The sequence below is a fragment of the Vulpes lagopus genome, chromosome 6, assembly GCF_018345385.1.
Source record: "Vulpes lagopus strain Blue_001 chromosome 6, ASM1834538v1, whole genome shotgun sequence".
Taxonomy (NCBI): domain Eukaryota; kingdom Metazoa; phylum Chordata; class Mammalia; order Carnivora; family Canidae; genus Vulpes; species Vulpes lagopus.
This window is the reverse complement of record NC_054829.1, coordinates 34,563,348-34,588,575: the sequence shown is the minus strand read 5'-3', so window position 1 is coordinate 34,588,575 and position 25,228 is coordinate 34,563,348. Positions and strand designations below refer to the sequence as shown.

The 25,228-nt window shown below is 41.5% G+C and overlaps 1 protein-coding gene and 1 pseudogene across 3 annotated transcripts in view; both read left to right on the top strand.

The window, feature by feature from the left end:
- Positions 1-25,086, top strand: part of MTHFD1 (methylenetetrahydrofolate dehydrogenase, cyclohydrolase and formyltetrahydrofolate synthetase 1) — a 58,077-nt gene extending 32,991 nt beyond the window's left edge. For 2 of the 3 annotated variants that reach the window (XM_041758648.1, XM_041758647.1), the window contains 16 exons: positions 1,155-1,201; positions 1,840-1,947; positions 2,084-2,158; positions 5,000-5,102; positions 7,126-7,202; positions 7,831-7,971; positions 9,208-9,276; positions 9,724-9,835; positions 9,936-10,075; positions 12,965-13,006; positions 15,384-15,484; positions 16,325-16,502; positions 19,474-19,581; positions 20,121-20,273; positions 23,437-23,530; positions 24,834-25,086. In XM_041758648.1, the coding sequence (XP_041614582.1) occupies positions 1,155-1,201; positions 1,840-1,947; positions 2,084-2,158; positions 5,000-5,102; positions 7,126-7,202; positions 7,831-7,971; positions 9,208-9,276; positions 9,724-9,835; positions 9,936-10,075; positions 12,965-13,006; positions 15,384-15,484; positions 16,325-16,502; positions 19,474-19,581; positions 20,121-20,273; positions 23,437-23,526 (1,544 nt within the window). In that variant the 3' untranslated portion in view covers positions 23,527-23,530; positions 24,834-25,086. The remainder of the gene's footprint in view (positions 1-1,154; positions 1,202-1,839; positions 1,948-2,083; positions 2,159-4,999; positions 5,103-7,125; positions 7,203-7,830; positions 7,972-9,207; positions 9,277-9,723; positions 9,836-9,935; positions 10,076-12,964; positions 13,007-15,383; positions 15,485-16,324; positions 16,503-19,473; positions 19,582-20,120; positions 20,274-23,436; positions 23,531-24,833) is intronic. The other variant, XM_041758649.1, reaches the window with a different exon arrangement.
- Positions 3,070-3,256, top strand: LOC121493946 (annotated as a pseudogene).
- Positions 25,087-25,228: the final 142 nt, after the last annotated feature.

Sequence of the window (25,228 nt, the reverse complement as noted above, 5' to 3'; positions counted from 1 at the left end):
GCCATGTTTATGCATTTTATATTATTTTTGATATAAAATAGTTACTGTTATCACTGTTTTCCCAGTAACAGCAACTGGGACTTATGAGATAACTTAGTTAAAGGCACTTTTACTAAGTAGCAGAGGTGGGCACCATGTCCATTTCAAGAGCTTTATTTTTTTATTTTTTATTTTTTTATTTTTCATTTCAAGAGCTTTAACAGCACTGTCAGCACAGTGTTTCTTCTGATTGCATGAAGACACGCCATCACTAATCATTCTTCACTTTTAGTTTTTCATAGCTGTGGTACTGTCAGTATGCTCTTTTAATTAAAATTATTTTTTAAGTTCTTAGAGATAGCTCTCTCATTTGTTTGGTGAGAGTATCACATGTTCTGTTTGTTGTAGTGATTATTGCACAGGGTACACCTTTGCCCTTCTGCGTATATTAATATCTTTTATAAATGTACTGACTTAGTTCTCCTTTTGAGCTTAACAGCCCTCTTTCAGCTTCAGAATGAACCTTTCTCTTGTTCTGCTTATTGAACTCAGTATTCTGCTCATGTTTGTTGCCTGGTCTCTGCCTCACAAAAAAATGCACAAAATCTGAGCCTCAAATTGACATTCATCTCACTTGATAACCCCATAACCAGAACATTTTTATCTGGTCTTTTGTTAATAATCCAAATGGTCCAGCAAAAGCTAACAGCTAAGCTGCTTTCTAACATATGTCTCCTATTTAGGAAGAATTGCAGTCTCTGTGTTTGTGTTTGGCATGTGTATTTTAAACATTGCTTTTTTAAAATGCCAGAGTAGCATTTATGAGAGTAGGAAATTGAACAGGATTGCCTTTATGTAACTGTAGGCTGGGTCTTTGAACCGATGTTAGGAATCATGGGGAACCTGTTTCTAAAGATGAGTGGGTATGTATGTGTTTGTGGTTTTGTCATTTAGACCCAGATTTCAACTAAAGACTATTTCACATGAACAGGATAAAGTGTTTTAGCCTGGTAAAAGAAAATTTAAAAAACACTTGATCAAAGCTATCCACATGGTTGAAAGAAGTAAGTAGTTAATAAGCATAGCAGTGACAAAAGTCAGTTTGCTTTTATTTGATTTCCAAGTGGTGGAGAAAGCATACTTAATATGAGTCTCACCCTTGACCTGTCCTGTAGGTGGCGCTGCAGGAGGTGGCTACTCACAGGTCATTCCCATGGAAGAGGTAAAGTGCCTGCAGTTTGGTTTGAATCAGACCCTTTATTATAGCTTTTCCTTCCAGAGATTAACCTTTTCCTGTAGAACTCTTAGTGGCCTTTTTTCTCATCAGAAGTAACACTTAAGGGGAAAACATCTTAAGATGCAGACTTGTGAGATGGCTTAGTTTTTTGATGTGACTAAGACTTCAAGGTCTGAGCTTTTGGTGGGAATAATAATTTTAAGTGAGAGATCAAATGAAATGTGACAGTGGGAAGAACGAACACAAGGCGAAGTCAGGGTGGTAACTGCAGAAATGGGGACACTGTATAGGTATAGAGTTGCTCTCGTGTACTCCTCCTTGCTCACAATTTAAAGGACATGAGCGTGTCCTCAGCAGTCCAGAATTGCTGTTGAAGTGGGTGGTGTGTTGTTTGTTTGTGGTTCCCGGACGTGTCACTTAAGGAAAACACCAATTTCTTTTGAGGAGAGAGTCTCTCTAATTTATGTTTTCAAGAGCTATTTGTCCTTGGTGTTTGTTTGCTAACTGTACTGCTGTCAGTCTTCTGTTAGCTTGAACATAGGGATTGATTTTGTTGCAATATACTGATAGTTGGAAAGATGCAGAGAAGTTGAAAGCCTGATGTGGCCTCTGCTGTGTTATAGTTTAATCTCCACCTCACTGGTGACATCCATGCCATCACTGCAGCGAATAACCTTGTCGCCGCGGCCATCGATGCCCGGATGTTCCACGAACTGACGCAGACAGACAAGGTAGGCTGCTGGGGCCTCATGGACACTTTTGAAAGGATTAAAGCACCCAAATTAATGCTGGTTCCTCGAGTGCTGATGTTGTAGGTAGCGAGGCAGTTCCTCTCATTGAAAAGCCCTTTTGCTCCTTTTCTTTAAGGCTCTCTTTAATCGTTTGGTACCATCAGTAAATGGAGTGAGAAAGTTCTCTGATATCCAAATCCGAAGGTTACAGGTAAGATTTTCCCTTCTTCATTTTTGGTATTGTATGAAATTAGGTGATTGATAAAGACACAAGGAAATAATCTCCTTAGAGTAACCTATTTTGGATCAAGTTACATCCATAACCATAGTCTTAAGGTCATTATATGCATAGCAATGATAGGTGGTAGAGGTTCTCATTCATCTACAAATTATAAGTGGTTAGTCCTGGAATAAGGAGGGTACCCACAACCTGCCTCTCAGTTAGGAAGACGACCGATACGCCCTTTAGAGCATGGGTAGGAGTCAGGGTGCCAGCATGACAGCATAGCAGCTCCTGGAGTTTGAATACCTGCTCTTCCCAGCACTGGGATCTTGAGAAAGAGTGGTTACTTCCATATTTTATTTGAATTTCCATTACGAATATATAGTCATCAAACAAATATACATTGTACCAGATGATCCAGAAATCCTACTCCTAGGTATATATCCAAGAGAAATGTGAACTTGTGTTCATACAAAAACATGAATGTTTTTAGCAGCTAGTTAATAATCTCTAAAACTTAAAAACAACCCAAATGTCCTCCAGTGGATGAATGGATAAACAAACCGCTGCATTTATACAATAAAAAGGGATGAACTATTGATACAATGATTTGAATGAATCTCAGAGACATTATGTTGAGTGAAAGAAGCCAGTCTCCAAAGGCTGCATACCGTATGCCACCATATATAGGGCATTCTCAAAAAGACAAAACTAGAGTGATAGAGAATAGATCAGTGGGTGCCAGAGGTTGTAGATCTGGGGAGGGTGTGACTAGAAAGGGATAGCACAGGAAGAGTTTATAAAATAAAATTTGAAGATAAATAATAATAAATAATAAATAAATAAAAAGTAATTTGTTATTTTTACATATGAAAGAAATCATATAGACATATATATTTAGCTTTGCACAGTGGCAGTATTGTAGCCAGTGAGGTTTATCTGAGGCACGATTATTGGTAATTATATAGACATATATTATTTAGACAGCCTGAGACATGTAAGCATTCAATGAATAGCTTGTGCTACTTATTATCAACAATAGTTAAACTTACTTTATTTTTAATTTTTTGCAACTTTATATTTTGATGCCGTAAGAATAGTACATGAAACTCCCCTTTACTGAGATGCATTGTTTATATTTTGCTCTACTTGCTTTACAGTTATGTTTCATTTATTTATATGCCTTTTTATTCTTGACATGCGAAAAAGTGACTTTTACACAGTATGATTATGTCTTAGCTTATTTTGTTTTCACACCCCCAAAAATGCTGGGCATAAGGTAAGTTACTTATTATCCTACTTTATAAAAGAGTCATGTTTGGAGAGGCAACAGAGTGCCATGGAAAGAGCAGGCAACTTCTGATCTTTTATTTTTTTAAGATTTTATTTATTTGAGAGAGAGATATAGTGAGAGAGAGCACAAACAAGCAAGGAGGGGGAGGAGAAGCAGCCTCTCCACTAAGCAGGAAGCCTGACACGGGGCTCCGTCCCAGGACACCGGGACCACTACCTGGGCCAAAGGCAGACGCTCAACCAACGGTGCCACCCAGGCGTTCCAGGCAACTTCTGATCTTACCTTTGATGATGGAACTTTCTGTCAGATGTGTACTAAATCTGTCTGATTTTAAACCCGTCTGATCTTTTTAAAAGCTTTAGGATTTGAAATCTAGGGACTTGCCTGAGGCCACAGTACCTCACACCAGGTTGAAATTAGAACCTCTCCTGGGTCCCCAAGCATCCCCTGGGTCACGGTGCTCTCCCAGTCGGTCCCCATGGGCTCACTCTGAGTGGGCTGTCAATGGCAGATTCTCAGCCTAGTGACAGAGAGTTTTGCTGACTTCCGTAAACAACGTCATATACTAAGCTTGTGAGACCAATTTGATGAGCCAGTGAGGGCCAACTCTGAAAACATCTGAAATTTTAAAACAAAGCCCTCACGGCATAAAAAGGGAACTGTGGGAAGAAACAGGACTTGCTGGAGCCCACTCAGATCTACCACACTTTAGAAAAAATGGAGAACACATTTTATAGACACTTTCCATTTCAGGATGTGACCTGCATGTACACTGTCAACAAATAAAATTTCCAAGTTCTGTGAGGAAGAAGAGACAAACCTCTTTTATGCCTTTTGGAACAGTAAGAAGGCAGTGAAAATGCAGCACTATATAAAAAGCAAGGAAAAGTGATTTGCATTGATTTTTAGCAATTGATACTTACTTTTGCCCTGTCTAATATATCATTTTAATTGGGCTTCTCAATTGTCTGATTGAGAAAACTTTGCACTTTGCTTTTCCTTTCAATATGTTTGGACTTGGTCAATTAGGTACAACACTTGCTGGTCATTTGGCTTATTTAGGGCTAGGTTTAAGGAAGTGCCTCTGGGGCTCAGTTATAGGGATAAAGATGTTAATGTCTCTGTATATGGGTAAGTAGAAAATAAATCTTTAGCCTGAGGGATTATAGTTTTGCCTTCTGAATATAACACAGTTTATATTTCCTAGAGAGCACTCCATCTGGAGATAGAGAATATATTTTTTAAAAATTTATCATGCTTGGGGCACCTGGGTGGCACAGTCGGTTAAGCGTCCCACTCTTGGTTTTGGCTCAGGTAGTGATCTTGGGGTCATGAGATCCAGCCCCACATCAGGTTCTGTGGTCAGTACAGAGTCTGCTTGGGTTTCTCTCCCTCCTTCTTCCTCTGCCTCTCCCACTACATCACTCTCTCCCTGCCCCCTTCCCTCTCCAATAAACAAATAAATCTTTTTAAAAAATTGTCGTGCTTTTGTTTGTTTTGCCTTATTTTATGTTTTAATTTTCCTACCTCTTTAGAGACTGGGTATTGAAAAAACTGACCCTACCGCACTGACTGATGATGAGATAAACAGATTTGCAAGATTGGACATTGATCCAGAAACCATAACTTGGCAAAGAGGTACCAGTGCAGTCTACATCCCCCAGTTGCTTCAGTTATACTGCATACCCCTCACTGTCCTTGTGCATTATTAAAGTGTGAGGTCCAGAAGCTTGTGTGTTGGTGTTTTCATGGTTAAGGTGTGACCAAGATGGTGACTTACTTGTTTTTCTAGCCACCTCTGTCCACCTCTCTCCATATGAGTTGTAATCAAACGTCTTTTTGTCAGATTCGTTGGACATTTTGCTGGCTTTTCAGTGTTGATTGGAGTGAGGGTGGTTTCAAGGAAGTTCATGCCTACACCAGAAATAACATTTTGCAAGTTTCATGCAAAAAGTTTTGGTGTCATGAAGTAGAGAAATTACGTTTTATCACTTCTTGAATCATGTTGCTCTTTACCCTCAGAACTCTTGTCTGGCATAAAGTGACTTGCTTTTTCTTGTCACTCTCTAGCTTGCCTGCTCATTTTTACCTCACTTTATTAAAACTCTTGTAGAAAGTAGGTAGCCTTCAAGGTTTAAACAGTTGGCAGTTTAGTGAGTGAGTTGCCTGGCTTCACTGCCATATGTTGCTTCTCTAAGTACAGCTGTCATGGCTTAGAATTTTATTTGGTACCACCAGTGTATCTATCTATCCTATGTCACTGCTGAGGAGGAATTTTTATCCAGTCATGCAGAATGCAGCTAATGCCAAATTTATTGACTGTTTTTGTGATTTTCATTGCCTCAGTAACTATTGCTAACTAATGGCATTTTAAGGATGACTCCCTTAATATCTAAAACCACATTGATATTTCTCTTCCTTTGCTTCAATAGCTTTAGACAGATGGTATATTTTATGAGGAATAAGCTAAAGATCCATTTTGAAAATTTAGTATCTTGTTCACTTTTCCTTTGCTTTATGTCTAATTCATGCTTTCTAGGAAAGTTGAAGTAGACAAGGAAAAAAATGGATTATACCTATTGACTGGCTATTTTATATAGAGAAATTAAATACAAAGAACTTGACCTAGTTTTGAAAATAAGAATAGGCTCCAACAATACATTATATCCTTCATTTATCAAATGGGATGTGTGTGTGTGTGTGTGTGTGTGTGTGTGTGTGTGTATGAGCATGCAAGTGCCCACGCACTATACAAGATACTGCTTTTGGGATTTAAGTTACTACAGTCTTTATGGAAAATAATTTCACATGTTATCAAGTGCCTTAAAAATGCTCTCCCCTTTGACCCATTTAGAGTGTGAACTGGTGTTTTGTTGTTCATTTTGTGTTTTTTATTGCTTGGCATGTCACACAAAAAACAAAATTGGGAATACACTAAAATGTTAACAGTAGCTGACCTTGAAAAGTGGAATTAAGATTAGTTATTTGGTTGATCTTTGCCATGTTTTCCAAGGGCATATAATTAGGTACTCTGTCATCAGAATGGAAATGATTTCTTCTAAGTGTGCCGAAGGAACATATCTGTTACCTCACGTGCTTCCAAAAGCATTTGCCTTGCCCTTCATTGATGGCTCTTTTATATCTCAGGATGGTGTAAGGCCAGTGAGTCATCCCACAGAACAATAACTTTGGCCTTTTAAAAAACTAGCCTGCTTTGTTTTTCTTTTCACATGCAATGGGCTTTAAAATAAACTCCAGATTTCCAGCTAATTTGAATTCTCTAGACAGAATAAAGCCAAGCCACCCCACATTTCTTAAAAATATCCTTCTTTAGAGGCACCTGGCTGGCTGATGTCAGTAGAGCACATGACTTTTGATCTTGGGCTGTGGGTCATGAGTTTGAGCCCTACATTGGGGGTCGAGATTACTTAAAAATAAAATCTTTTATTTTTTAAGTAAATAAACATAAATAAACTTACCCTTCTTTAAAAATAATTCCTATTCATTTATGGAATATGAACCAGTATTCTAGCTTCACCATCAGTTTTGAAATCAAACATTAATAGACAGTCATTAAGTTGGACTTGTTGTTTAAGACTGCTGGCTTAACTCTATGGTCCTTTTACTGAAAGTTGTTCTGTGTCTTGTCTTTCTACCATAGTGTTGGATACCAACGATAGATTCCTAAGGAAGATCACAATCGGACAGGCTCCAACAGAAAAAGGGCACACACGGACGGTAGCTATTTGTTCCTTTCTAAGCAAATTTCGTTCATGTGAGCCAGATCCTTGCTGCTTCTGTCCTCCTCCGTCCTCTCCCATACGATTGATACTGCCAGGTGTTGTTCTGCTTTCTCCCTTTTAAAATGGAAGTGAGTAGGTGTGTGGCATTGAGCACTCCTGACAGCTTTTGCAATAAATCCCATGTGTCACCTGTGTTTTTCCCCCAGCATTTTTTCCTGGAGGTGGAAAGCCCCCAGTGAATATCCTTGCACGTAAATGGATTAAAACCGCCTCTTTTTTTGGTGGCCATTTACAATAGGTCTCTTCAATGTAAGAGCCTCCGTGTTGTTTCTTTGTGTGTTAGGGAAACCATCACTGCATGATCACTAGCTGCCTTCAGTAGAGATTTCTTGGTCCTGCTGGAACATTTATTTTTAAAAGTTGGCAGCTCAAGGTCTTGGAATAATTGATTATAAATTTTTGCTGCTGGAGAATTATTTTCATTAAGTTCTTTGTGTACATTTCTGTCATTCTATCCTTTTAAGCTATTTGTCTAAGCCTCAGATGCAAACAAGGATTGTTTCTGCAATTCACGCTTCTGGTTTAATGCAGTGTTGCCTATTGTGTCTTTTCCTTGCCAACAGGCCCAGTTTGATATCTCTGTGGCCAGTGAAATCATGGCTGTGCTGGCTCTCACCAGTTCACTAGAAGACATGAGAGAGAGACTGAGCAAAATGGTGGTGGCATCCAGCAAGAAAGGGGAGCCTATCAGTACCGAAGATCTGGTGGGTACCTGGGTGCTCAGAGGGTGCTTGTGGGTACACAGGGGCGTGGTGATGCCTGTGAGTCTGTTGTCTTAGGTTATCCCAGCAGTTGCTGGTCAATTCTCTCTGATTTTGCTACTTACAAGAGAATTACGAAATTTCTAAAAAGTATCTCATAGTGAGTAATAGGTAGTATGCTCCAGTAATAGGCCACAGGTTTCAGATGGTCTGAGCAACATCTTCAGCCTGTAAGTATTTCTAAAAGTGGGTGTATGACTTCAATTTGTAGAGAATGTCAGATGTCCCAGTGAGGTCCTTGGCAGATGAAGTTGGGGTCACATCTTGGCCTCCCCCCATGACAGGCCTCCCTGCACAGAGGCCTTTTATCATGAAGCTTGTTGACTACCATCTCCGCCTAAAAACCACACTAGGGACAACTCCTTAGCTGGTTTGTCTGATGGTCCTCCTAGGCTAGGTGTTCACTTCAGAGTTATTTCCATACCATCTGTGTGGTAATATGAGGTTTAGAATGAGGTAATATTACAGATCAATTTTTTGAAACCTGTTTGTGTTGACATACACCAAAATGTTTGGCCTGTGATTAGCAGTCTGTCAGCTGAATTCAGAAAAGGGAGAAAATATGAATTTCCTGTTTTTAGAGTCAATGTATATAAGAAAGGAAATCGTTCTAAATTTTTACACCCAAACCAGTAAGTTAGAAATCACCAAAGTTGAATATAGGTGGGATCCATAGCTTTATCATTCAACTATGGTTGGATGGCTTAAAAGAGGGGCCTGATATTTAAGAGTTTGTATTGAACTCCTAGATACATTTTCAACTTCAGCTTTGGAAAACACACACTGAATTTGGTTTTCAGCCATTTCTGCCCAAACATCAAAGTTACAAATAATTCAGTTCTGTAAGAGCTAGCATTTCTGCGCTATAAACTAGTTTAAAATGGATTCCCTCATCAGTCAGCAACAAAGCTTGATTGAGCTGCTTGTTTCCAGAGTTACATGTTTTTCCACAAATTACATGTGAATGTCATTTTCATTCTGTGTGTTCTTCCTACTTAAAATAAGTGACAATCTCGTAGTATATACAGAAAAAAAAAGTAAATGGATGGTCTGGTTCTAGTGAAAGTACTGATTGGTGCACAATGACTACAAAAGGAAGATATAAGAATATTGAGTTTGGTTCAAAAGGTTGGGGTTTTTTGCTGTTAGGAAACAATGCTTCATGCCTTTGTTTTGTAGGGGGTGAGTGGTGCATTGACAGTGCTTATGAAGGATGCAATCAAGCCTAATCTCATGCAGACATTAGAGGTGAGCAGAGTGACTCCTGCCTTCCTGAATCAGTCTTCTGTGTCAGACCAGAGTGGTTATAAAGCACATTTCTCTGGGGGAGTCAAAGAGTTCTCTACTCCCTCCTCTCTTTCTTCCCATTCTTTCTCACTGTTGTGATTGGGATGTTGCCAAAATATAAAAGAGGTGGCTTTGTATTTTTCCTTCTGGAAAATCTTTTTCTTTTGGATTCCAACTAACTTTCATACTCTTGACCACGTGATCCCATTTGGAAGCAGGATTGCTTGGGATCCCTGGGTGGCTCAGCAGTTTAGTGCCTGCCTTTGTGTGATCCTGGAGTCCCTCGCCTGTGTCTCTGCCTCTCTCTCTCTCTCTCTCTCTATCTCTCATGAATAAATAAAATCTTAAAAAAAAAAAAAAAAGGAAGCAGGATTGGCAGCTTTTCTCATGACGTCTTGATTTCCATAGGGCACTCCAGTTTTCGTTCATGCTGGACCATTTGCCAACATCGCACATGGGAATTCTTCTATCATTGCAGACCGGATTGCACTCAAACTTGTTGGCCCTGAAGGGTTCGTGGGTGAGTATTTTTGCAAAATCTGTGAATAAACTGTGTTTTCCTTTTAACATCAAGGGAGTTGGGATGGCCTTTTTACCATTGCTTTTCTCCTTACTTACAGTGACTGAAGCAGGATTTGGAGCAGACATTGGAATGGAAAAGTTTTTTAACATCAAATGCCGGTATTCTGGTCTCCGCCCTCATGTAGTGGTGCTTGTTGCCACTGTCAGGGCTCTTAAAATGCACGGAGGCGGCCCCATGGTGAGGATCAACAGTTTGAAGAATCTGATTCTCAGGGATGGTCTGAAGGCTAAAAGGAAGTTGGGATGCCTTGTGCCTATTTCTTCTTTAACCTGTTCTTACCCGCATGATTAATAGGGTGCCAAAAGCAAGAGATGTTTAGATAGCTCTTGTGGTGGCCACCTTATCACTCATGGAAATTGGCTTCATGGCCAGTGTTTCTGAGGGAACCATCTGATAATATCTAAACCAAGGATGGGTGGTTGGCTATACCCACCAAAAACTCCTTTATGTTCAGACTGTTCTTTCTCAAGAAGTCCCGTTTTCCCTCTAAATAGTGACACTGGCAGCCAGTCAACCAAGCCATTTCTGAGACAGAGGGTCAGCCCCTTCCTGAAAGGCACATGTTGGAGAGACTAGCCTGGCCTGGGAGGGAGAAGGAAGGTAGAGATGCCCAGGACTGCTTCAGGGTAATAGAGAGAAACTAGGTCATGACTCGTTTATCTTCGACTTCAACCTGAATTTTCTGTTTTCCTGAATTCCTACTGGTTAGAAATTGCACTTTTTATCTTATTATTTTAATACCTTTCCAGCAACTGCACATGAAGACATGGTGATAGTTTTCAGAAATTTCTTGAAGAAGTATTAAATTCCAAGCCTTATTAAATCCCAAAAGCCGGGCAGCCTGGGTGGCTCAGCGGTTTAGTGCTGCCTTCAGCCCAGGGTGTGATCCTGGAGTCCCAGGATCAAGTCCCACATCGGGCTTCCTGCATGGAGCCTGCTTCTCCCTCTGCCTGTGTCTCTGCCTCTCTCTGTGTGTATGTGTCTCTCATGAATAAATAAAATCTTTAAAAAAAAAAATTCCAGAAGCCAGTTGTGCAACTTGAGAAATAAGACCTCCTCCACTTAAAATCAGTGTTTCGTATTGTAGTGATCAGAGATTTTCCTAACAACAGTTCTCAAGCATTTTAGTCTCAGAACTTCTTTATACTCTTAAAATTATTGAGGACCTGAAAGAACCTTTGTCTAGATAGGTTATATCTATGATATTTACTCTATTAGGAATTGACACTGAGTTTGTTAATTGACATTAACAAAAATTGTATATACTTTTTAAGATTTTTAAAAAATTATTTATTTATTTATTCATGAGAGACACAGAGGCAGAGACACAGGCAGAGAAAGAAGTAGGCTCCATGCAGGGAGCCGAATGTGGGACTCAGTCCCAGAAGCCCAGGATCACGCCCTGGGCCAAAGGCAGGTGCTCAATGGCTGAGCCACCCAGGCATCCCAAGATTTTTTTATTTGAGAGAGTGAGAGCACAAACCGGGCAGGGACAGAGGGAGAGGGACAAGCTGACTCCCCATTAAGCATGGAGCCAGACATGGGGCTCAATCTCAGGACCCCAAGATCATGAGCTGAGCCCAATTCAGACACTCAACTGATTAAGCCACCCAGATGCCACCAAAATTATATATGTGTGTTTTTTATGAAAAGTTGTTATAGGGAATCCCTGGGTGGCTCAGAGGTTTAGCGCCTGCCTTTGGCCCAGGGCGCAATCGTGGAGTCCCGGGATCGAGTCCCACGTCAGGCTTCCGGTGTGGAGCCTGCTTCTCCCTCCTCCTGTGTCTCTGCCTCTCTTTCTCTCTCTATGTCTATCATAAACAAACAAACAAACAAACAAATAAATAAATAAATAAATCTTTAAAAAAAAGGGAAAAAGAAAAAAGAAAAGTTGTTATATTTTCCCAAACAAAATGTAAGCATTGTATATTGTTCCCACCTCTTCAGTATCTGGCCTAGTGGAAGACCAGTGGACTCTCATCTTCAGCATGTGATCACATGTCACATATTCTTTCGAAAGTCCATTGTACCCTCAATGAGAATGAGAGTGGAAAGAACCATGATATTTTAGAATTATTATGGAAATAATCTTAACCTTATGGACTCCATGAAAGGATTAAATCCCCAGATCACTCTGTGGGAACCACTGCTATAACACAACCCCAGCACATGTCTCTACTCTCAGTTGTCCCCAAGGCACCCAAAGCTAGGCATCTAGCTTAGGAGAGCAGGATGGACTCCCTTTTTCTTCCCAGTTATACCCAACATGTTTTCCTCTTAGACCTCTTACACCATTGCACCTTCTTTCCTCCTGATCTCAAGGTCTGGAAAATAATGCCAGACACTTAACCTGGGCAGTACTGAGAGGTTAGCATCACATATAAAGCTCTGTCAGGGAGCCAGACCTGTTGCTCTCACTCCCTCTTGTAGCTACATGTAGGACCAGAATATGGCGGCTCAGGTCCCTGCTTCCTGCCCTGCCTGTCGGTAGCCCCCTTTGGAGTTGGAGTACCATAATCTCCACGGAATGGGAACAGACCAAGCTGAGAAATTGAAAACTTCTAAGGCACTGTACACTGCTCACAGTGGAGTCCTTGGAATTGGCACCAGGCACCTCCATAACAGTGAACTCGCTGCTTAAGTGTTCTGACACCTTAAATATACTTTAGTGGAGGGAGAAAATCCTGTGTATCCCTCTTGTTTGCATTGCTCATGCTCCCTACTTCAGCTCCACAAAGACATGGGTTGACTCCATAGACTAGCTCAGGAACCCATCACAGGGCTCATCACAGACACATCCCTTGTCCTACTGCCTTCACATCTGTTCTTGCCTCCTTCACTCAGACCACAGAGGTCTCTCACTCTGCTCACAGCAGTCATTTTTTTGTTGTGTGCGGTAGCATTGGTCAAAGACCCTAAATCCTTTGGGCAGGAAACAACCCTATTCTGTGATAAACCACCCCTCCCCAGCTAGGATGCAGCTTTTACACCTGGCAAGGCATCATTTTAAGCTAAAACTGCATTGTAAATAGAAAATGCCTCTGACTTTGCTTCCTTTCCTTCCAGGTTACTGCTGGACTGCCTCTTCCCGAGGCTTACATAGTGGAGGTAACTTCATTCATTTCTAATCACTTGTCCTAGAAAGCACCACACCCTGAATCAGTGTTTCTCAACCCAGTCTGTTTGGAAATGAGTGGGCATATGGCTGCTAGGGGCAAGGGTGCTAAAAGGCCTGCAGTGTGTGCTAAAGAATTGCAGTGAATAAAGTTGGGAAGATATGCTTCATTGAACAGCTGCCCCATGGAGGCTACCGGTGAAGCCACTGCTCTAGATCAGTAATTGGTTCTTAAGCAGGACCAGTTTTGCTCCAAAGAGACATTTGGCCCTGTCTAGAGACATTTTTGATTACTTTGACTTCAGGTAGGGAAGACTGCTGGCCCTGAGTAAAAGCCAGGCATGCTGCTGAACACCCTACAACCCACAAGATGGCCCCCAGGACAAAGAACCATTTGGCCCCAACTGTCAGGAGTGCTGAGGTTAAGAAACCCTGCCCTAGACTAATGACTGTTCGTTTCACTGTCTTCCTCGAATTGGCTGCTTAATTACCAAATTCCACCTGAGTGTGAAGCAAGTAGGGACTTTTTTTGAAACGTCTTTCTTCTGTAGATTTAAATCCACATTAAAAGGCCAATATATGGTCAGGATCCTGGTTATTTTGCTAGGTGAAGTTTCTCTAAGCTGATTTGGTATAGAGCAATCAGGGAGGAGCTCACAACTGTGAGCTGGAATCTTTTCATATTTATATCACTTGCTTTCAAACATTATATAGAGCCTCTTTGGTTGGTTATGTGAGAGACACTTTTGCATGAAATGGCAAGGTCAGCCGCTGCCACTGTTAATTCAATTTTTCTGCCTTTTTGGGAGACTTAAATTGTCAAGCAATACAGTACCACTGTTCAAGCCTAAATGAAATATTTCAGAAGCAGCTAGAAAGGAATTGTTGGTGCCTTGAGTCTGCCTGTCTTCTGAGTTATGATTTGCCTTTTATGGTCATTTGTCTGATTCACGCGTGGGAGGGGAATTCACAGTTCTGGCCTTCCTGCCACCCCACAGCCTTTCCTGTGTCTAATTAGAGTGACTGCCCCTAACTGGCCCAGCTGGTGTCTTCATTTAAGAAATTCTACTTTTTAGAAACTGTTCTCCATCAGCCTTACATATTAATTGGTTTTCATGTGACTAGGAGTAAAAGCAGGGCTCTTTAGAATATCAAATCCTAATTTTAGTTTTCAACTACTAGAGGGAAAAAAGCCTAAGTCATGTTTATAATCTCAGTTGTTTTCTACCTTTATCTTACTCCCTTTTTCTGCTGTTTTATTGAATCCACAAACCAGTCTGCTGGGGTTTGCTCATGATCCAGGGTATTTATTTTCACATAAGACTATTATGTTTTTATCTTAAAAATACTTAATGTATTTTAAGCTTGTAATAGTAACATCCTTTTTGTAAAAAAAAAAAAAAAAAAAAAAAAGTTAAACAATGTAAGGATATAATACACGATTTGAGCCCCCTGAATAGGTTGGTACATATTTTTCAACATTTAAAAAATTTCATGAATATATAATGGTTTTTTTTTTTTTGTATTTGCCCAAAAATGGAATTAATTAAACTGTCGATAGTTTTGCAACTTTGGTACACTTTAGTACATCTTTGATAGGTTCCATGTTAATACAGATTACTTCACTTTTTGTAACATCTGCATGATACATGTTTATTGAGTGTATATATGTCATAATTCACTGGCCCAATCCCCACTGAAGGAGGTTTGTGTTTGCAGTTTTCCAAGGCTGCAAGCAATGCTGCCATTAACATTTAACATATTTAAAGGTACGTTTCCTTGATTACTTTCCTTTAAATGTCATAGTATTTGGTTCTTAAAGATGATGTTTATCTTTTTTTTGTTCCTACTGACGGTTCACGGTCAAGTTCATTAGAACCTTTGAAAGCATCACTGATCACTTCATGTTTTCCCACAGCACTTATGGCAGCTGTATAATGAACACCAGGCACTCTGCTAGGGGCTGTCTTCTGATGGAAGGGTCTGTGCAACTCTGAGTAGAGTCAATTTATACCATATGGGTACACAAAAGCTATAAACACAAGGTTGTAAATATAATTTACTTAAGAAACTAATTCCCTACAGACAGCAAATATGCTATTAAGATGTGGTTCCATGACAGCAGCTATACCAGCTCTCAGGCTTTCAGGACAGCCAGGAAACAAGCATAGTTCCACTCCAGTGTTGCAGGCTCCCACAGTTTATGGCCCCGTAGCGCCCCCTCACCGTGGTGTGAGAAATGCATCAGCAGACCTGCTGTGGGCTGTTGGCTTTCTCTGACAGTGAGTGGCTACTTGCTCAAGGAGGCAGGTTCCCTTGTAAGAAGAACCTGCCACTGACCTTGTGGAACTTTCCCTCTTGTTTTTACAGAACCTGGAGCTGGTTGAAAAAGGCTTCAGTAACTTAAAGAAACAAATTGAAAATGCCAGAATGTTTGGAGTTCCTGTGGTTGTGGCCGTGAATGCATTCAAGTGAGTACAAAGAGGAGGAGTCAACGGGGACTATGAAAAATAGTCAGAAACCATCTCCTGGAGCTAACTGTATAGCACTGCTTTTAGCTTTATTTTGTTCTTCATCAATTACTGGTATTGGTTGCTAAGCCTCTGCTCTGGCTGCCATCAGTGAGAGCCTGTGGTGTGAGAGGCACCACAGATGCCACAGAAAACTTGCCACTTCTCCCGTCAAGGGTCCAGGGTCAGATCTGGCTCCCACGGGTCCCCTTCTCCCCTAGATGACACACAGACTGGAAGTCAAATGTTCTTTTTGCTCTCTAGAGGCCTTTATGCTATCAGAAGGTTGTGACCCTACAGAGTTCCATTATTTCTATGGGTCTAGTGGGATGTTATCTTGACAGAATTGAACACGTTGAGCTAGAAATGTTCATGCAAGGGAGAACTTGTGTAGGCTGTTTAGGTATTGTAGTTCTAGTTTGGTCTGCTTATAATGGCCCAACCACAGCAGAATGGGAGGCAAAATTTTAAAAAAGCTAGTATTTATTGACTCCTGATGTGCCTGGAATGTTCAAGTATTTTGCTTATATTTGTCATCTAAGCCTCATGACATCCCAGTGAAATAAGTGCTATGGTTATTCTCATTTTACCACGTGGAAACCAAAGCCTGAGGATTAAGCAACTGGCCAAGACTTACCCAGATAGTCGACTGTAGAGCCAGGATTCAAAGCCAGTCAGTATTACTTGATTAGTTTCCATTTATCAGTGACTAACTGACAAGAATTTTAATGGCAAACATAAGACAGAGATTGTCCTCGCCGACTGTCATCAGTGTTTTAACACCCGTGGCTGCCTTTACAGGACAGATACGGAGGCCGAGCTGGACCTCGTCAGCCGCCTTGCCAAAGAACATGGGGCTTTTGATGCTGTGAAATGCACACACTGGGCAGAAGGGGGTATGGGTGCCTTAGCCCTAGCTCAGGCTGTCCAGAGAGCAGCTCAGGCACCCAGCAGCTTCCAGCTCCTTTATGACCTCAAGGTGAGTTACTTTCTGTATGAAAAAAAAAAAAAGCACAATGAGGTTTCTGTGTGGCTGCCTCTCTTTAAAGCCTGTGTTTAGCATCTTCAGCCCTGTGGGTTTGATTTCCACGTAGGTGAGTTACAACACCATAGCCTGGGCTGTCAACCCCAGACAGCTTTTTTACCAGTGCATGTTGCTGCTTACTTATAGAGTAGCGGTCTCTGCAAGAACACTCTTTCAGGGGAAGGTTGGCTGTCAACCTAAAATTTTTTTTTTAAGATTTTATTTATTTATTCATGAGAGACACCGAGAGAGAGAGAGAGCCAGAGACATAGGTAGAGGGAGAAGCAGGCTCCCCACAAGGAGCCTGACATGGGACTCAATCCCAGGACCCCAGGTTCATGACCTGAGCCAAAGGCAGACGCTCAACCACCGAGCCACCCAAGCACCCTCAGCCTAGCTGTTAAAAAGACTCAACGGGGATCCCTGGGTGGCTCAGCGGTTTAGCGCCTGCCTTTGGCCCAGGGCGCGGTCCTGGAGTCCCGGGGATCAAGTCCCGCGTCGGGCTCCCAGCATGAAGCCTGCTTCTCCCTCTGCCTGTGTCTCTGCCTCTCTCTCTCTATCATAAATAAATAAATAGATCTTTAAAAATAAATAAATAGGGATCCCTGGGTGGCGCAGCAGTTTGGCGCCTGCCTTTGGCCCAGGGCGCGATCCTGGAGACCCGGGATTGAGTTCCACGTCGGGCTCCCCGTGCATGGAGCCTGCTTCTCCCTCTGCCTGTGTCTCTGCCTCTTTCTCTCTCTCTCTCTCTCTCTCTCTCTCTCTCTGTATGACTATCATAAATAAATAAAAAATTAAAAAAAAATAAAATTTAAAAAATAAAATTTTTTAAAATTTAAAAATTTAAAAAATAAATAAATAAATAAATAAATAAATAAAAATAAAAAGACTCACAGTACTTTTCCTTTGCTGGCAGGGGAAAGCGTTAAATGTAGAACCTATGGTGTAATTCACTATAGCCTTTTAACTCAAGGCACCAGCCATGTTGTGGCAGATTGGCAAGGGGCTACAACAAGCTCAGAAGAGTTTTCTGACCACTTCCCAGTAACAGGGGAAAGCATTGTGTTCCTAAGCTCACTTCCTGATTTGGGGCTGCCTCAAGTTCGGAGAGACTCTTAGTGCAAAGCCAAAGCACCCCCACAAGGTTCAGCATTCTTTCCATCACTGAGTAACTATAAGAAGCACTGCTTATTCTGTGATATAATAAAGTTAGTTCAGGGGTGCCTGGGTGGCTCCAATTAAGTGTCTCCCTTCAGCTTAGGTCAGTGTATCCTGGGATTGAGGGTCCTGGGATTGAGCCCCACGTAGGGCTCCCTGCTTATCAGGGAGTCTGCTTCTCCCCTTCCCTCTGCCTGCTGCTCCCCCTGCTTGTGTGTGTGCAGGCTCGCTTTCTCTGTGTCAAATAAATAAATAAAATCCTAAAAAAAAAAAAAAGTTCGTTTAGAGAAAGGTTCTTCTTACTATAGGGTTATATTTTGTTTTCGGTTCTCTGCCCATGTAATGTATTTCAGGCTGTGGTTGGACATTAAGTAAGTATGCCCACAACAACTGGAAACTTTGTTAGGAGCATGGGATGGGTATGGTAGTTAATTCTCTTTGTATTTTCCAGGCTAGTTCTTGGCGTGGTTCCTAAAAGATAATCACAGACTTTCAAAAACAGCCATAAAAAGAAAGAAGGAAGAAACCCCAGTATTCTTGAATTAACATTGTCTTGTTTCTGTTTGCCCTTTGCAGATAAGATACACTGACAAATGTCCTAACATTGTCCTATTGACACATTTTCTTATTGAGCTTTAGTTTTATAGACCAGTTTGAATATCTGTTCAACAAGTCATATTTTTAGGAAATGCCATAAACACACGAATGCAACAAAAGCATTTATAGATGCTCTGTCTATGGCCCATCCACAGTGCCTGAGTTCAGAACCCCAGTCCTGGAAAGCCAGCAGGAAGCCCCAAAGAAGCGCAGTGATGAAGACTTTTTTTTTTCTCATTTCTACTTAGAACTTCTCTCTGTTCCAACAAACAGGAGGCTGCCACTTTTTGTCTTGTTTAGCATCTGTTGGTCTTCAGTCACCCCTCAGGGAAAGGACTTGTGCTTCAGAAGTTCTGAATGTGCCTTGGCATTGATGAAGCTCCAAGGATAAGACACATATGAAAGTACTCTCTGGTCGCATCTTTATAAAACCCTAATTAAATAGACATTTTATTTTTATCCATTATCCAGAGCCTCTTCATAAATTATCACTGTTTAGCCTAAAAAGGACTTTTTATCTCTATAGATTGTTGCTCCTTTTAGTAAACAACATTTTCCCGATATGTCCTCTTGGCCTTACGTGCTAGGGAACATAGAATCAGATATATTGCCTAATTTTAATACGTAGATGATTTGGTTTTTATGACTGTTTCTAAGCAACAGTAATCCACAATCAATATGTTGTGTTAAAAATAGCCTTTGCCTCTCCTATACAAACTGGGGGTTATTAGATGGATATTGGTTGCCTTGTTTCATCAGTAGTATGCCAGGTCTATTTTGACATGAATCTGATCTCCAGCATTAGAACATTTCTTTGTATTTATGAAGTAATAGTTATTCTTTGATAGTCAGTAGTATTGTTTATGATGTACCTAAGGTGATCCTAAATGTGCATGCGTGCGTGTGTGTGTACACACACACACACACACACACACACACACACACACACAGTAATTTTACTTCTATGGGACATTTTCCATTTACATTTTTGGAGCTTGGTATTAAAAGAAAATGTTTCTAACTCAAATATACCTCAAACTATTTGCGTATCTGTATGTAAAGCATCTTCTCACCCTTCTGGGAACTCTGAGCCTGGAGTGAGGCCCTGTTCGAGGTCAGCGCCATCATGTGTATCCAGTCATGGCATCCTCCTCTCTTTCTTGTCTACTAGCTCCCAGTTGAGGATAAAATCAGGATCATCGCACAGAAAATCTATGGGGCTGACGACATAGAATTGCTTCCTGAAGCTCAACACAAAGCTGAAGTCTACACGAAACAGGTAGATGGTTGGTTGGTTTGTTCTTTCAACTCTTTACAGAGCAGTCTGGGAGTCAGAGCTCCTGAGTTATCCCAGTTATCCCAGGTGCCCACCACCTCACTTCCCTGGATGGTAGCCCTCTTCCTTCTGAATACTGAGTTTGAATTAGGTGGTCTAGTCCTTTATCTATCCAGAGGTGGTATATGAATGTGTGGAAAAACCAAGAAGAAATAGAGTTTCTTCCTCAAATATTGAGAACCTGTCTTCAGTAGTGTTCTCATGTCTGTTCCAAACTCATTTTTAATTGGCTACATAGATGAAAATTAAATACTCACTTTTGGAATATGATTGTGAGTACTTACTTTCTCATGCAACAGAGATTCTTCTTCTTTTTTTTTGATCTATAGTAACCAAGCCCAGGGTCCCTGAAATACAGGTGGGTATAAAGGGAATTAGATGTTTTAAACAAGCTGACAAATCTGTATCATCACAATGCCCAGATGTCCTGTGTTACATTATCATCTTTTCATTTGCCCTGCTTTATTCCCTTCTCTCCCCAGGGCTTTGGGAACCTGCCTATCTGCATGGCCAAAACACACTTGTCCTTGTCTCATAACCCAGAGCAAAAGGGTGTGCCCACAGGCTTTGTCTTGCCCATTCGTGACATCCGTGCCAGCGTCGGGGCCGGTTTTCTGTACCCCTTGGTAGGGACGGTAAGTGAGTGGTACAGGCAGAGAGTGGGTTGTTCATCTGTGCTTCTTGTCTGAAATTGGTCACTGAAGCCATCAAGCAGGTGCCAGCTGAGCAGAGTTCATTGCTGAGGAGCAAGCTGGAATCGGGCCTATAGGATTAATCCTCTTGCTTTGGACCATCCTGGTGTCAGTTGAAGTATGAAACCATGACTGCTTGTAATGAATAACAATTCTGTTTCCCAGGGGCAGTATGACCTTGATGAAATCCAGGACAGGCCTGATCGATAGTCTGTGATAGTGCTAATGTATAATCACAACTGACATTCACTGGGCGCCTTTCACAGATTAACTCACTCCTGCCAACGATCCTTTGAAGTAGGGACAGAGGCTCTGAACCTCTGGGCTCTTGACAGGCCTGGAGCTTATGCCTAAAACTCAGGGAATTCCTTGTTTCAGAGTAAAGAATTTCCCCCTTAAAAGGCAAATGAACCTTGTAGATATGAAAAATGAGGTTGCTTATTTCCACTTTAACATGAATTAGTTATCAAATGCTTATTTATCTTACGAATTTTATGTATATTGAAAGATGAGCCTTGTTAACAGGAAGGGAAAGAGGTGTGCAAAGGCATATTAGCAGTTTGGGCTGACCATCCAGGTTAGCATTGAGCCCGTGCCTTGGTTTCTCCCCTTTGATCTGCCCAGTGTCCAACATCTGCAGCTTGTACTTACCCTCAGTACAAGACTGACATATTAAACAGCCAATTCACAATGAAAAAGAAACCACTAGAGCTGCAGTCTGCTTTGTCCCTGTTAATGTGCATGCAGAGGAGTGCCTATAGAAGTGAAGGCCAAACTGACCCTAGTCAGGCCTGAAGTTGCCAGGAGCTCAGAGACAAATACACCCTGCCCAGCTGAGTATTTTCTCACCGAAAACAAGTTCTTGCATTAGAATTCACTGTGAACTGAGAAGACATTTCTGCACATTCTCTGGGCTTAACAATCACTATTCTTAATGCCTTCTAATTGCTGTTGTTGGGGCCTGAATAGGGCTCAGAATTTGAGTATTTTGTCAATTTTTTTTTTAAGATTTTATTTATTTATTCATGAGAGATACCGAGAGAGAGAGAGAGAGCCAGAGACATAGGTAGAGGGGGAAGCAGGCTCCATGCAGGGAGCCCGATGTGGGACTCAATCCCTGGTCTCCAGGATCAGGCCCTGAGCCAAAGGCAGCGCTAAACCACTGAGCCACCTGGGCTGCCTGAGTATTTTGTCAATTTAAGGTAGTGGTGGCTTCATGTAGGATTTTTATATCTAAGTTCATATGTGTATGTATATATAAGCTTTTCATTTAAAAAATTTTTGTTTTTTTGTTTTGTTTTGTTTTGGTTTTTTCTTTATTTATTTATGATAGTCACACAGAGAGAGAGAGAGAGAGAGAGAGAGAGAGGCAGAGACACAGGCAGAGAGAGAAGCAGGCTCCATGCACTGGGAGCCCGACGTGGGATTCGATCCCGGGTCTCCAGGATCGCACCCTGGGCCAAAGGCAGGCGCCAAACCGCTGCGCCACCCAGGGATCCCTAAAAAATTTTTGATCATCCAAGGCGCCTGGGTGGTTCAGTCAGTTAAACATCTGACTCTTTTTTTTTTTTTTTCTTTTTAAAGATTTTATTTATTAAAAAAAAAAAAAAAGATTTTATTTATTTATTCATAAGAGACACACAGAGAGAGGCAGAGATAGAGGGAAAAGCAGGCTCCTCACAGGAAGCCTGATACGGGATTCAATCTCTGGACTGGGATCACGCCCTGAGTGGAAGGCAGATAGATGCTCAACTGCTGAACGTCCCCACATCTGACTCTTGATCTTGGCTTGGGTCTTGATCTCAGGGTCATGAGTTCAAGCCCCACTTTGGCTCCATTCTGGGTGTGGAGCCTACTTTAAAAAAAAAATTGGGGGGCAGCCTGGGTGGCTCAGTGGTTTGGCGCTGCTTTCAGCCCAGGGCGTGGTCCTGGAGACCTGGGATCCAGTCCCACATCAGGCTCCCTGCATGGAGCCTGCTTCTCCCTCTGCCTGTGTCTCTGCCTCTCTGTCTCTCTCTCTCTCTCTCTCTCTCTCTCTGTCTCTCATGAATAAATAAATCTTTAGGAAATTTTTTTTTTTTTACTATCAATATGACAAGTGTTTATGGGGAGAAAATCCTCTTTGAGAAAGAGTAAAAATACTAAAAGTCCTAATCACTGTATTGAGGGCCATCTTTAGAGTTTTCTAGCAACATGCACAGGTATGTCTGCATCAGTAAGCAAACGCCCATTTTCTTTAATATCATCTTCAGGCTTTTCTGCTAGGTCTGAGGAACAATCCCTTCCTTCCCCCTTTTTGTTCCCACACCCAGCGGTTGCTTACAGAGTTTACGAATAGAGACCAGTGTCAGATCTCTATAGAATATTCTGGTAAGTTATAGTTGTAGAAGTGCAGCTTAAATTCTTCTCCTATCTGGATCTGATTTGGAACTTGTATGTATTCATTATATAAGACATCGTTACAGGTCAAAGTGTCCTGAGTTTTTACTTATGAGCCTTATGGATTTGCAGCTAAGTAGATATTTGTCAAAGCCAAGTCTTGAGAAAAGAAGCAAGTACCAATATAATCCATAGGCATTAAGAGTTCAGTTTTAGAAGGCAAAACTGGACCAGTAAGAATAGTGATTGTGAAGCTATCTAGGTTTTGTACAGAAATGTCTTGGCCCAAGTCAAAGGATACTAATTCCTAATGTGTTGCTGAAGCAAAATAATACAGGCATCAACGTAAGACTCATTAAAACAAAATTAAAAAGCAGACAAGCCCTGTACCTCTTTTTGGTCTTATGAGAGGGAAGGAAGTGACTCCTCAGCACCCCACCCCTACCGCCTCCCTAGAGGTTGAAGGTGGAAGTACCTCCTACCACTTGCAAATGTAAGTGTGGAAGAGGGTAGTGAAGCCTGGCATTTGGCTTGCGGAAGGACATGAGGGTTTCTCTTTGGGGTCATGACGGGATTAGTGAGTTGGTTTTCAGTGCGTAACAAGAAGAGTACCACTTTACTGACAACTATGAAATAATTTTCTGTCTTTGTGCCTTGGGCTTTTTACCTGAAGGGAAGGTGGAAATAAAGATCACTTTATTTTTTTATGTTATTTCACATCTCCTAGATGAGCACAATGCCTGGACTCCCCACTCGGCCCTGTTTCTATGATATTGATTTGGACCCTGAAACTGAACAGGTGAATGGGTTGTTCTGAACAGGTGAGTTTTTACTGGTAAGAATTTTGCTTTTTTTTTTTTCCTTATGAGGTATGTTTATGAATTAATGGGACTCCAGCAAAAGCTATGAAAATGCAAATCTGAATGCTTTCAAAACTTTTCCAAACATCACTGAGGGCAGAGTTGGCTGTGTCCAATGAAGGAAATATTCCACATTTTTGGTAGAAGAGCATGGCTTATCATGGAGCAGTGTAGAGAAGAAAGCCACCATCTAGTAAACTTTGGAGGGACTGCCACAGAGGCTAGGCTAAAGGTCCTTCTACTTTGAGTAGACAGCAGGCAGGAGTTGAACAAATGTCCCAGAAAGCAGAAAAGAGGAAGAAACAGGACCAGTCCAGGAGTACTTGGGGTCTTAAGTGAAAGGTCCGTAAGTACTCATCACAGTGAAGGAGCCTTCCCTTGACACATCCAGCTGAAACTTCAAAAACATTTAAGAAGCCTAAAAGCTTTCTCCAGAAAAGAAAAAAAATCCTGGCCTATGAGAAAATGGGAATTAGAGTGAACAGCTGACTTCTTATCAGCGGTAAGGGGCTTTTTGACACCGGAGGAATACCCTCCAGGTTTCCAGGGAAAGCTAACTCTCCACCTGCACTTACACCCCATCAGATCTATCCAGATGTTTTCAGACACGTGCAGGTTTGCCACCCCACCTGTCTTCCTAGGAAGATATTTAGCAATGTCCTCCAGCAAAATGGAGACTAAACCAAGAAAAAGGAAGACATGGTTTTCAGAAAACCCAATCTTGATCTGGACAGTAATGAAGGGGAATACTGACAGTTGCAAGGGACCCAGAGTTACAAGTCTAGGAGGGAGGAATTGAGAAACACTAGAAAGTGCTAGAAAACACAAGAGTATCAAAGGGTAATAATGCAAAATTAAAGCTCTCACAGTGTTTTAAAAAGTAATGGTCCAGGTGGATATCAAACTGTAGTCCTTTTCTAGGCAACCATAAGGATGATTGCTTACAGAAGTAACCACTTTCAGAGAAAAGATGGTGTGCTTGCTGCCCGGGAACACTGTTCTTCAGGAAGGCTTATGTGATGCTGGAAGTGTCCTTCTGGCTCACGCCTGGCCCGGCCTTGAACAGTATTCACATAGCCATAATGGAAGTGCCATGTGTTGTTTTCAGGTCTGTGGGTCAACCCTGTAAGAGACTGATGTGGAAAGGCTGGAAATGTTAACAGATTTGGCCATACAAGAGGGGGATGCTGCAGTGTAGAAGGGGAGAGGACACATGTTTCAGCTCGTAGAGGAATATTTACCTCTCGTTTCTTTTTCCTCCTAGATTGCCTCTCTTCAAGATGCTGCTCCAAACATTTGGCCAATGTGCATTCAGGCCGACTGTTGGTTAGGAAGTGTGGGGAAGTCAAGAGAAGTCAACCCCTGCCCTGAAGATCTTAGGAAGTAAAGACCAAGAATTCCCCCAGAAGCCTCTCTTTGGTCTTAATCCCCACCATCATGTATAAATTAACATAAATCATGCACAAGTCTACTTACTTTATTGAAGTACCACAGAATAAAAGAAAATGATTTTGCGATCTGGATGTTTAAATATAAATTCTAGCATTCACAGACTGCTGCAGTATCTCCGCTATCCTGTGTGAGCCCATTTGTCGGCAGAGCCCGGGACCAAAGAAGCAAGTTGCAAGATGTACTTTATGACACTGTTGTGTTTAAAGG